Below are 11855 nucleotides of genomic sequence, written 5' to 3' on the forward strand. Positions count from 1 at the left end.
AATATGTTGTATAACGCTACAGGGCTCCCTTAAGTCCAAAGGTCACGGAATACAGCCGCTAACGGTAGTTCCTGCTAGCACACGTTTCCTCGATGCTTACAAAACACACACACAGCTGGATACGTGACTGGTTATGCGACATCAAAGATTAAAAAAAACCGTCAAGATGAGTAGCGCCCCACCTCACATTGCAGGTTTCTGTCTCACTGTGGGATTTGGCAATAGGTTTCTTCTTTCAGCAGTTTAGCTAAAGATAAAATATGTGTCCGAGTAGTGAAGATTGACAAACACACAAACAGACTTGTTCACATGGTTGTAAAAGCAAAACTACATGCATTTAGACTCATCAGAGACTGTTTACCATTTTGTGCTGCAAATAGTTGTGTACATTATCTTCTCACATATGTAATGTGTTACATGTTAGATTATTGTAAAACATCTGGGCCACAAACAGCTTCTACAACAATCTGAATCATAGCAACAACAACAAAAAAGAAGCCAATATTAAGCTTATCCATTAATTCCTAAATAACCAGGCACCCAGTGACATGGTAGTAGTTCCCTCTCAGGGCTGCTGGTTCAGTAAGGCAGAGTAAATATATATGTTGATTTGTGGAACTTGTTATCCAAATAACTGAACAAACTTACATAAATGGCATCATTTTAACCTTAGGCTCAAACAGCTTTGCCGTGCTCGTCATTGAGTTTTTAATGCCAATTTTGCAATCCAAAATTCCACCAACTAGACGTTGCAATTCAAACAATGGTGAAAAGCACCTAGGTGTGGTTGGAAGTGTGCTTTGTTGAACTTGTAACACCCAGTAACGATGTCAGTGGCAGGCAGCAGAAACTGGATTTTTCAGGGTGTTTTTTTTTTTTTTAAATCTAGTGACTGCACTGTTAAAAAGGAGAACTTGTGGTCATCAGACAGTTGCCCCTCTGACAACGAGCTGGTTGGGTGACTGATGTTTAAGAGTGTAAGAGTGCTTACAGTCAGTGAGGTTGTGTGTGACTGGAACATGAATATGGGAGTCTTGTGCATTGCATTTAGTAGTTATTGTATTTTGTGGTGTTTGTTTGCCTGCCCAGGGACTGCAGATGGCAGCTAATCAGTAGTTGATTTTTTTTCTTTGAGAAGAGACATGCCTGTGAATATTCTCATTCATCCAGGTCATTGTAAGCTTTAGGGCATTAAATCGTTCGCAACTGGACCTCGTCAGTTTGTCTTAGAAGACGTTTCGCCTTCGATCCCCCCATTAAGGCGGGGTGTGGACAGCATTGTATGTGGGAGATAGGTGGTGTCTAACACCTCCCCCTCTGTTCAGAGATGGTTTTTCAACCTTGACATAGATTGCTATCTATGTCAAGGTTGAAAAACCATCTCTGAACAGAGGGGGAGGTCTTTGTGTCTGAGATGGTTTGAGATGGTTTTTCAACCTTGACATAGATTGCTATCTATGTCAAGGTTGAAAAACCATCTCTGAACAGAGGGGGAGGTCTTAGACACCACCTATCTCCCACATACAATGCTGTCCTTTCATCTCTCCCTAAGAGATTCAAAGATTTAGCCTCTGAAAACAAACAACAAAGCCATTCACACATGGCTCAAGGAGCCTCCCAATGACAACAATGGGACACTAACGAGGCTAACGACTGTCGTTGACACCAAAGGGTTGCACCCCACCCCGCCTTAATGGGGGGATCGTTTGCCTCACAATAGAGTGATACCATTCTTGTTTTTGTGGGTTGGTCTCACTCAGGGGATAAATACTTGAACCTAACATCATTGCATTGGACTAGAGCTGTCCTATCTAGTCTGGTTGCGTACGAACTGATGAAGCCTGCTCGGAGGAGAGGCGAAACGTCTTCTAAGACAAACTGACGAGGTCCAGTTGCGAGCGATTTAATGCCCTAAAGCTTTGAGAAGAGAGACACAAACTTTTCTTTCAAAGAATAGAAATATTTCAATTTGGATTTCAAGCATTAAGAATTGAAACTGAAGATGCAGCTGTTATTTTCAGAAATTCAGATATAAATCACGGCATTCAGTTTATAATAATAAATAAACCTTTGACACATTCAAAATGTGTGAAATTCTACAATACTGCTGAAAGATCCCCTCCAGTTATGTGTATGATATGGTTTTGACAAAAAAAGTTCAGTAATTGCTTAAAAAAGCACATCTAATCTTTATCCTTAACTGAAAAATCCATATTCCATGAAAGTGTGTTTCCTTTCAAAAGTGTAACTTTTTTTTATTTCACCACATCAAACTTTACACAACTACGTCACATATTGGACCACATTTGGCTTCCAAATTCCAACTATTTGTGATTTCAAAAAATCCTGCTCTTACGTACACATCTTTAACTTAGATTTAGGGAAAAGTTTGACATTTTGTGAAATTCGCTTATTCACTTTCTTACTGAGAGTTAGATGAGAAGTTTGATAGCACCTTCACATTTTTAGGCCTACAGTAAATATGCACAAAGACTATGGCTACAGTATCGTAGCAGTAGTAGTGGGAGTATCGTATAAACTATATTTACTGTCGGCAAGTTTATTTGAGTGCATGAATTTTGACTGTGTAAATGCATCCACTATATAGCACCCTCACAAAATCCATAACAGAATGAAATAAATAATGTCCAGCACATGGACAATCCCATAATGCAATCTGCTGCAAAAACAACCATATGAGTGTACAGCTGTCAGTGATAATGATGCAAAATAATGATGATTATAATTAAGCGTCAAAAATCTCAATTCACTGCCCACTGTTGACTAACTTATTGAATGCCTATCATTATAGGAAGTAGAGAATGAGAAAGTTATTTCGACACACCCTAAAAATTTCCTTTGCTGTTGCCTAGCAACCAGTCCTGCACATACACCTCTGACAAAGTGCCAATTGTTGTTTTTAAACTTTGTGTGTGTGTTTGTACTAATTAGACAAACACGAAAGTGTAACTCATTAACTGTTAGTTAGTGAGCTTTATATCTCCTGGAAGGTGGATTTTGTTACCTTTCGATGGCGCTGGGCTAGCTGTTCCCCTCCAGTTCCAGTCTTTATGCTAAACTAAGCTAACCACTTGCTGGCGGTTGCTTCATACTCGCCATAGGGACATTTATAGTACCGATTTTCTCATCTTGTCTCCCGGTAAGAAAGTGCAGGAAAGTGTGTGTAACTATTGCACATACACACAGTGGCCAAACATCCAAGAATAGTAATAACAAGCAAAACACACTTGTGAGTGTAAGGGGCTGCAATGATACACTGGAAAATAAAGCATTAAATTAGTAAATCATACACACATTCGCGTGTTGTTGTAAAAAGACACACTGTGTGTTCACAGTAAAGTCACGGTGGAGACGCGCCTTCCTCCCAGTGCGGTGGGTTTTTTTGCCCCTCCTCCGCGTCCGTCAGGCAGGCACACCTTTCCTCCTGGTCCTCCAGCGTTCCTTACCTTCTTGCCGCTTCTTTGAGCCTCGTTGTCTGGCGGTGAACTCTCACCCCAGCTGCTTGGGAAATGTCATACAGGCAGAGGCCCGTGCTGCAGTAGGGGGGCGTAATAGGAGAAAAAAATAACAACATTTTTTACTGCTCTCCCTGCATCTGTTACCCGCGTCTCTGCCGTGCAAGCGCCACATCCCGCTACCAGCAGCAGCCGCCGCCGCCGATAACTAATCGCAGTCTCAATGCTCACTTCGCATTAGGGCTAATATAGAAAAAAATCCGTGCCAGACATGTGAGTAGCAAACCATCGCTGTCGTTCTCCACTTACCCGTTGACTGCTACTTGCTCACGCTATTGTACCCTCACACCAGTGGGAACAAATAGTCATTGAACCGTGTCGTTGTGCATTTAGTGTCGGTGTGTTGGTTTGATGGTAGCATGGTTGCGCTGAGGTCTCTGCACATTGATTTGGCAGATGAAGCCTCGCTGTCGGCTTGTTTTTGGGGAGCTCTGCGTCGGCTTGGCTAATTGAGCCCAAAAGAAAAAAAGGAAAAGGAAGGCTGTGGATTTTGTGCTGCAAATAGCCCAGATGGAGGGGAAAAGCCCGTTCAGTCACTGGCCGTATGACAAGTGTGTAACGTAGCCGAGCTCTTTAGCCTGCACGCATCGACTCGAGGTAGCCGTGAATGTGGTGTGCGAGTCCAGTCTGGCATCTCCAGTCAGATGTGGAGGCCCAGGTTAGAGCACACATAATGCGGCGGTGTTGATCTGACATCTGTGTGGAGGCTGTGCGGGGGTGACAGGGAGCAGAAATCACAGGATGTTCACTGGTGATCACCACATCTGGTGCAGATGTGAGCACAAGAAACCAGCAGGCAGTTTTTGGCTGCTTTGTGTGCAGTGCTACGTTTAGCTTAGAGTTCAGATCTCAGATGTGTAAGATTGTTTTGTAAATTTGGTGCGTGTGTGTGTGTTCTGTACTCCTTATTTTAAGAGGCACAGCTGTCTTATATTGGCATTCATCTTGTGATTTCCAGTACTAACTTAACAGGAAACTTAGTGTACTTTTTAAAGGATGAATGTTATGCTAATAATAATTTGTAGTATTTTTTTGTTATAGCAACATGGGGATTGTTGTGGGACTAAAACTAAGTTGACAGCCAATGAATTGATTTATTTCAGAATAAAACTCACAAAGGAACTGGATTTAATGTAGACTGGTTATCCAGCTGTCGATACGGAATCTGCTCAGTGAGGTCAGAGCTGATACTGATTCAACACATGGAATCGGTGCATCAGGGACTGATGATTTTTTCCATCATTTAATTACACATAGGAGATATTTCATAGTGTTGACAGGGATACAATCAACAACACTCGTAACAGGCTCAGCATCTTACATCTCTCGACCACCAGGATGCGCTCACTGCACCTGTGTTTCCACTAAAATGTGTCTGCATTTGCTCCCAGGTGAGATTTATGCATTGATGTGTAAGTTTTATGTCTAAAACTGAATGTTGTTCACGGTTCCAGGGGGGAGAACATTGTGCTTCTCTTGAAGATGGCAGTCCAACAAACCAGCTGGCTTGTGACGACGATGCCCAGTCGAAGATCCTGGGATTGAGACGTGAATCCCTTTACACTGATGGCCTGGACTGAGTAAGAACTTTGTGTGTTCCCTGAAGGGGACGTTCAGCGTTGTTCTGTCTGAGATGGATAACTGGCATTAAGCTGCTGATGTTGTAAATGGAAAAGGGTGATGATGTTTTGATGACAGGTTTCAGCTGGCCTGCTGAAGCTATGGGGAGCTGTTGGAGCTGTCTGTACAGAGACCCCATCCGAGACAACCATCTCACCAAATTTAAGGTCAGTAATAACAACATAACTTCAAAGAACCTGCATAACAGCACCAGTTGTGCTGTTTGTTTCCATGTGCCATTATGATGTAATGAACAAATGTATTTTACAGATTCATTTCTCCTCCCTGTCCTAGGTCACCAATGTGGACGATGAGGGCAACGAGCTGGGCTCTGGGATCATGGAGCTCACCCAGACCGAGCTCATTCTTCACACACGTAAGAGGGATGCCATCCGGTGGCCATATCTCTGCCTGCGACGCTACGGCTACGACTCCAACCTGTTTTCTTTTGAGAGCGGCCGTCGCTGTCAGACCGGGCAGGGTAAGCAGCATTTTTTCTTATTCCTATTTATATGTCCTATTTAAACTATTTGTATGGTGTTGCTTCCTAGGCTTTTTTTTCCACTGAAAACATTTTGACATGTCCCAGGAGGAAAATTACAGGTTTAAATGATCAAATGAGTGATGGCTGAATTCCATTTAGCTGCTTCAGTTTCAGGGTCCTGGTGCTGTGAATGCTGGATCACTGTTACACTATATTTTACACCAAAATTAACATCCCGACAAAGAGACTAGCACGTCAGAATTTATTTCACCTTCTCTCTTATTTGACAAATTCTACCATGTGTTCTGCGATGCTGACCCACAGAGCACTCTTTCAGATAGCTAGTAAGACCTGTTGTTATGAACAGCCGCACTCGAGGGTGATCATCTAAATACGGCCACATTTTCAGATCGTCTCTCCGGGAAGACATCAGCGTTGCAGTCGGTGGTTCACGTGAGAATTTAAAGAAATAGTCGCAGAGCTAGAGAGAGAAGTTCAAACCCTGGCTCCTGTCTCACCTACGCACCGCTCGCTAATCACTGCGTGAAACGGGCGGGAATGTACAGATGTGGTTGGACGCAGCTGATCTGTGGTCAGAAAGTTGTGGGGAGAGGGGGGTCTGATGGAGCCCACTGGTCCCTTAAAACACGGAGAAGTGAAAGAACGATGGTTCATTATATCTCACTGAGCTCATAACTGTTTGACTGTCACGCTCAGGTCAGGAGCATAATATCAAATTAATCGCACCTGTGGGTGAGACATCACCTGTGCACACGTATACTATGTACGCTGTGCACACACTCGTCCTCTTTTTAACTGAATGGTGTTCACTCATGTAGGGTACCCAGACAAGAGGCATCCCCTGACTAAAATATTTAGTTTGCCAGTTTTAATGACTATACTGAAGCAATAAATGACATTATAATGTATCTACAAGAGCCTATTTTGGTGTGAAAGGGCAAAATATAACTTTGTAAACCTAAAGCCCAAATTGTCAGTCATTCATCTATTCCTCAGCTTTGAGTTCTCTGCCTTTCTGTTGTCTTATTGGCGAACAACTGTAGCCTAACCATGTTGTTATTTTGCTGGTTTGATCAGGAATCTTTGCATTCAAGTGTTCCCGGGCAGAAGAGATCTTCAATCTGCTTCAGGAGCTGATGCAATGTAACAGCATCAACGTGGTGGAGGAGTCTATGATGATGAGTCGCAGTGGTCACACACCAGAGATGGACATGTCTCGCACACCACAGACTCCCAACAGTGAGTCACACCACCACACAAACACACACACACACACACACACACACACACACAAATACACACAGGAGAAGGAGGAGGAGACCTGCTAATTATACACTTAAGATTAATTGTAGAACTTGGATGCTGCAATACAGCAGAAGAATTAGCAGAATTTGTGAGGTATTAATAGACGCAGGTTAAATTGACTCTAGCGAGGTATCATGGGCACAGAAGTATCCAAATAACAGCAAGTGGAGCAGAGACAGAGCTGCAGCCAGAGACATCATATGACTGGATAGAGCTGGGTGCAAAGTTACTATTATGTCTCTCATGTCTTCGTTAAGTTTGTGCCGTGACAGCATATCAACATATTGTGGGTCACAGCTCACCTGTTTAAATGCATAATAAGTTAAATTTTTACTGTGACTTGGCCAAGACACTGAACCCCAATATGACTATTTCAATGAAAGCATGAATTTAGGGTTTTATCATTATCGTCATTTTGAACACTTAAGTGGCTGTTATAGCAAATTTCTATCAGGATAATGCTGTGGGAGTGACTATAATAATTTCCTTCCTATAACGTGGCTAGACCCAGTAAATATTATGGTAAGTATGTAGCACTAGGACATTGAAAGTGTTTTGTAACTCAAATAAGAACTCAATGAATGAACGACACCCTCTGCAGGTGTGACAGTCTACAGTACCTCGCAGAGCACTTTAAAGTTAAAGACTTTAAACACATTATCCTCTTTAGCAGCTTGATAGCATAAAGGTCTGTGTCGGTGTTAGAGCACCGTCTGACAGCTCGTTGGCAGGCAGAACTTTATTCACTAGATCAGCTGCAGATCCACTGGATCGTTTTTGATGCTTTGGATGATGATGGTGGTTGCTGTACGGCTCCTGGTCTTAGAAGGGTTGCTTTGGTGTGGATACATCTCTTTTTACTCGGCATCATGTCATTGTTGACAGCGCTCTGCGCAGTTTACCAGTTAACGGACAAAAAAATAGCAAAAGAAACTTGTGCTAAACCTTTTTCAGAATATGTTCGTTTGGGAGTTTGTATGCATACAAAGTGTTTGACTACAGTGCGAAGAAAACTGCAGAATTTTGTAGGATCGAATGAAATTCTGATATTGTTTGCATGATATATATTCTCTTTGAAAAGATTCGTCTCAATAGCCACTGATAAGAAAACCCCTTAGGTTCCACTGAGATATAGTGATGTTATCCGTCTCTAATGTTTGCCTGCATGCAAGACTGTTCAGAACATCTAAACAGAGCCTAAAGACAAAGGTGACATCTGAAATATCAGGCTCTCTCAGCTATGGTAGTTAGCCCCAATGAAGCAGAAGTGGATGAACACTTGGGTTAGAATTATATAACTGATGCTATTTGATATTGCACCACTTATGACAAGAAGTAGTGATTTTTTTTGTTTCTCACAGATAATTATTATCTTTAACGCAATTCTTGCATCTTTGGCATATGTGATTGACCTGATGAAACCAAGATGGCTGAAAACAACAACACTGCACTGTTTCATTTTAGTGGACTTACTGGTACTTGTTTTTATTTGGCCATAGCCGCAGTGAGCACAGGTACTAATATCTGATTGTTTGAGCCAAGTCAGGCTTTGGCTAGTTTACTATGCTTCATACAATTACAGGAAATCAAGTAAATCAATCATGAAAACAAAAGAAATGGAGCATAGGTGACACAATACATCAAAAATACATTCATTCAAAAAATTCCCTTACAGCTTTTTAAAGCTTGATACTATTCATAATGTATAATTTTCTCTGGGTTTGGCGTGTTTACTGAATCAGGGCTCCACTTGATCACAACTGCCAGCAACAACAACAACAGCTTTCTTTGTCTGTGTCTTAATATTGTGGCATAAATGTGTTTGCAGCTCCAGCGTTCCCTGTCCAGGCTTTTCCCAATGGATACCCTGGTTATCCAATCAGAGGTGATTCCTCCCAACCCTCTCTCGCTGATGATCATGGACATAGCCTCATGGGTTTGGAAGACCAGGTAAGACCTCTCCACGCTCCTTGCAGTTCACTGTACGTGTGGTAGTTCACAGTTTGACCCTGTTTTTATTTTCCCCGGTAGACCCACACCTATGTGAATACTGTTAGTATGGAGGGGGATCTCTCTATGCGTCACTGTGTGCACTCCCTGCCCGAGGTGCGGCCCAGCACTTTCCCTGAAACCACACGGGGAGCCATGCCTGTCGGGGGCCAAGGAAATCCACAGTCCAACCTGCGGTGCTGTCCCCTGGAGGAGCATAACGATCCTCAGGTGTTCTTACAGCCGTCCTCACAGGAGGTCAAATTCATGCTGGGGCCCACTCCAGCACAGCGCCACCTGCTGGAGAGAGAGAGGGAGAGAGAGCGGGAGAGGCATGGGCACAATCCCCATAGCCTTCAGCCAGTAGAGGGTGCAACAGGCTCAGAGACGGAAGGAGACGAGCCCTCCATGCACCTGTGCAACTCTCACTCCTATCACCATTTCCATCACCACGCGCACCGGCACCCGGGCCTCGAGCATCCGGACAGCTGCCAGAGCGGCGAACTCACCTACGAGAACATCAACGGTCTGAGGAGCGGCCGCAAGCAGCGGCTGAGTCCCAGCAGCGTGTCGCAGTCTGTGGGTTCGAGCAGCAGCAGCAGCACCGGGGACAGTCACTCCCACTCCCTCCTGCATCCGCACGCCCACGGCCCGTCGTCTCTACCCCCACAGGGCTACGCCTGCGAGAGGGGCATGGGCGGGGGGCACCGTCGGACAGCTCTGCTTAACTACGAGAACCTGCCCTCTCTGCCGCCGGTGTGGGAGTACAGCGCTCTGCAGCGGGATGACGAACAGGAGGAGGAGGATGATGAGCAGGATGAGGACGAATATGAGGAAGAAGAGGAAGACTTTGATGAGTACGAGTTCTCAGAAGGCCCTGGGACACCCAACGGGTACCACCAGGATGGTCGGGGCATTCACAGAGATGCCCTGCAGAACTATGTCAACACAGAGCAGGTCCAGCCGCCCCGGCTCCGACACGCCTGCCCCCCGCACCCACGGCCATGTCAGCCAGACAGAGGGGGGCGAATATTTAGCTTTGATTTCCGCAGACGATCGAGGTCAGGGGTTGGAGGCTGTGAGCACGGCCACATGCCTCCATCGCGGCAGCTGAATTACATCCAGGTGGACCTAGAGGGAGAACCTCCCTGCCAAGCCCTCAGCAGCGGGGGTGCCCAGAACCAGCCACAGCACCAGCGCCTACCACCCAAAAAATGTGGCCCACAGGCACCCCGGCGCAGTGAATGCTACGCTGTCATTGACCTAAAGAAGACCGCTGCCATGTCCAACCTGCAGAAAGCTCTGCCCAGGGATGATGGGACTTCCAGAAAGACTCGCCACAACAGCACAGACCTGCCTCTGTAAACGGTGTTCAAGCTGAAGAGGAACGATGAAGACAGCTGAAGGCTTATCCTCATCTTAGCACACTGGACCCTTCACTGTCATCCATCCATTCAACTGTCGGGCTGACTAATACAGTACAGGTACCTAATTAGAAACTTACTGAAACCTATCTGTGCATATAAGAGGAAATGAGAAATCTCTTGGGAGAATTTGCCATTTTAATTCTGTGTTATTTATTAGATATGTGGTGTGAAGCTCTCTTGAGAAATTGGCAGTTTTTACTGCAAATACCGTTTGCTGGATACATGGATATTTATATATAAGCATAAAATCATATATATATTTGTATATGGTTTTATGCTTAGTTGTGACTTGGAGCAGAGACCTCTGTTTTCAGTGGAAGCAGTCATTGCCATACTGTATTAGCAAATTTAAATTCATAAACCCATCTCCACTCACAATATTATTGTTCTACCATTTAATTATTCTACATCCATGTGTTTTTTTTTTTTTTTTTTAACTTAAATACTGTGAGAGTCAGAACTGTGACTCTCAGTACAGAAGAAGTAGAGCAGTTGTTGGCATGAAAGAAGGTCAACGGTTCCTCCAAGATACCGGCCAATATTCATACCTCATCACAAGCATTGAAGTCTAATACTGTGGCTCGGAGAAGAGGCCGTTATTTGTTATTATATGCCTACAGAGCATTTTGCACACAATCCTATGGAATTGTATTTTATCATATGTTAGGAATGGTGGCGTCCAATCCGATCAGAGCAGATTTAAAGGAACAGAGATGGTGATATTTAGAGAATTATACGAAACCGAATGATGGTAAAAGTAGCACACTTGGATTAAAACGAGCATTTGGCTCCCTCCTGTCCACATGCAGCAAATGAAAAAGTAGCATATCATCTTTGATCACACCTCCTGCGTATCATCCCAGACCTGCAGGAGCTCCACGTGGTTTACGCTTGTCACATTGCACTTTCGACCCTGGGCCGCTGAAGCGCTCTTTGTCTCTACTCCCACTCCACTGGAGCCACAGGTTCGACCGCTTTCTTTTACCAAAAGCAGGGGGCCAAATATTTAATTCTTAAGTCAGCATTGTAGATAGGATTTATTTACATGTTTTGATGGAGACATCAACAACCTCAAATAGTGGCATTAAGCTATAACCTCACATGAAATGTGCTGAATCTATGATTTGTTAGTTATCAGGCGTGAATGGTCTGTGTTAAAGGGTAAATCAAGTATGTGGCAAAGTCATGCAGAGTTTTGTGAGGCTATATATCATCCTTCTTAGTCAGATATTTATTTATTTATTTATTTATTCTTTTTATTGTAATAATTTTTGTTTTCCATGTGATGACCAGCGTTTTGTAATCCAGTCGGTAATATGGAGACCAAAGTTTCACCTCAAATTATCACTGGACACTGGTGTATTACTGTTGTAACTGTGCTTAATTATATTTTAAAAAAGGACTGTATTTATATTTTAAGTGCCAAAACTTAATTGCAAACTGTATAATGAATAAAAATAAAACGTGCCAATA

At 43.7% G+C, this 11855-nt stretch overlaps 1 protein-coding gene across 1 annotated transcript; it reads left to right on the forward strand.

Annotated features, from left to right (window-relative positions):
• Positions 1 to 5227: 5227 nt before the first annotated feature.
• On the forward strand, positions 5228 to 10580 carry frs3 (fibroblast growth factor receptor substrate 3). The gene is made up of 5 exons (XM_041961104.1): positions 5228 to 5323; positions 5451 to 5637; positions 6739 to 6900; positions 8795 to 8916; positions 8998 to 10580. The coding sequence occupies exons 1-5, from the start codon at positions 5228 to 5230 to the stop codon at positions 10318 to 10320; spliced, it is 1890 nt and encodes a 629-aa protein (XP_041817038.1). The 3' UTR covers positions 10321 to 10580.
• The last annotated feature ends 1275 nt before the right edge of the window (positions 10581 to 11855 follow it).

This window comes from Chelmon rostratus, chromosome 2 (assembly GCF_017976325.1).
Source record: "Chelmon rostratus isolate fCheRos1 chromosome 2, fCheRos1.pri, whole genome shotgun sequence".
NCBI lineage: Eukaryota > Metazoa > Chordata > Actinopteri > Chaetodontiformes > Chaetodontidae > Chelmon > Chelmon rostratus.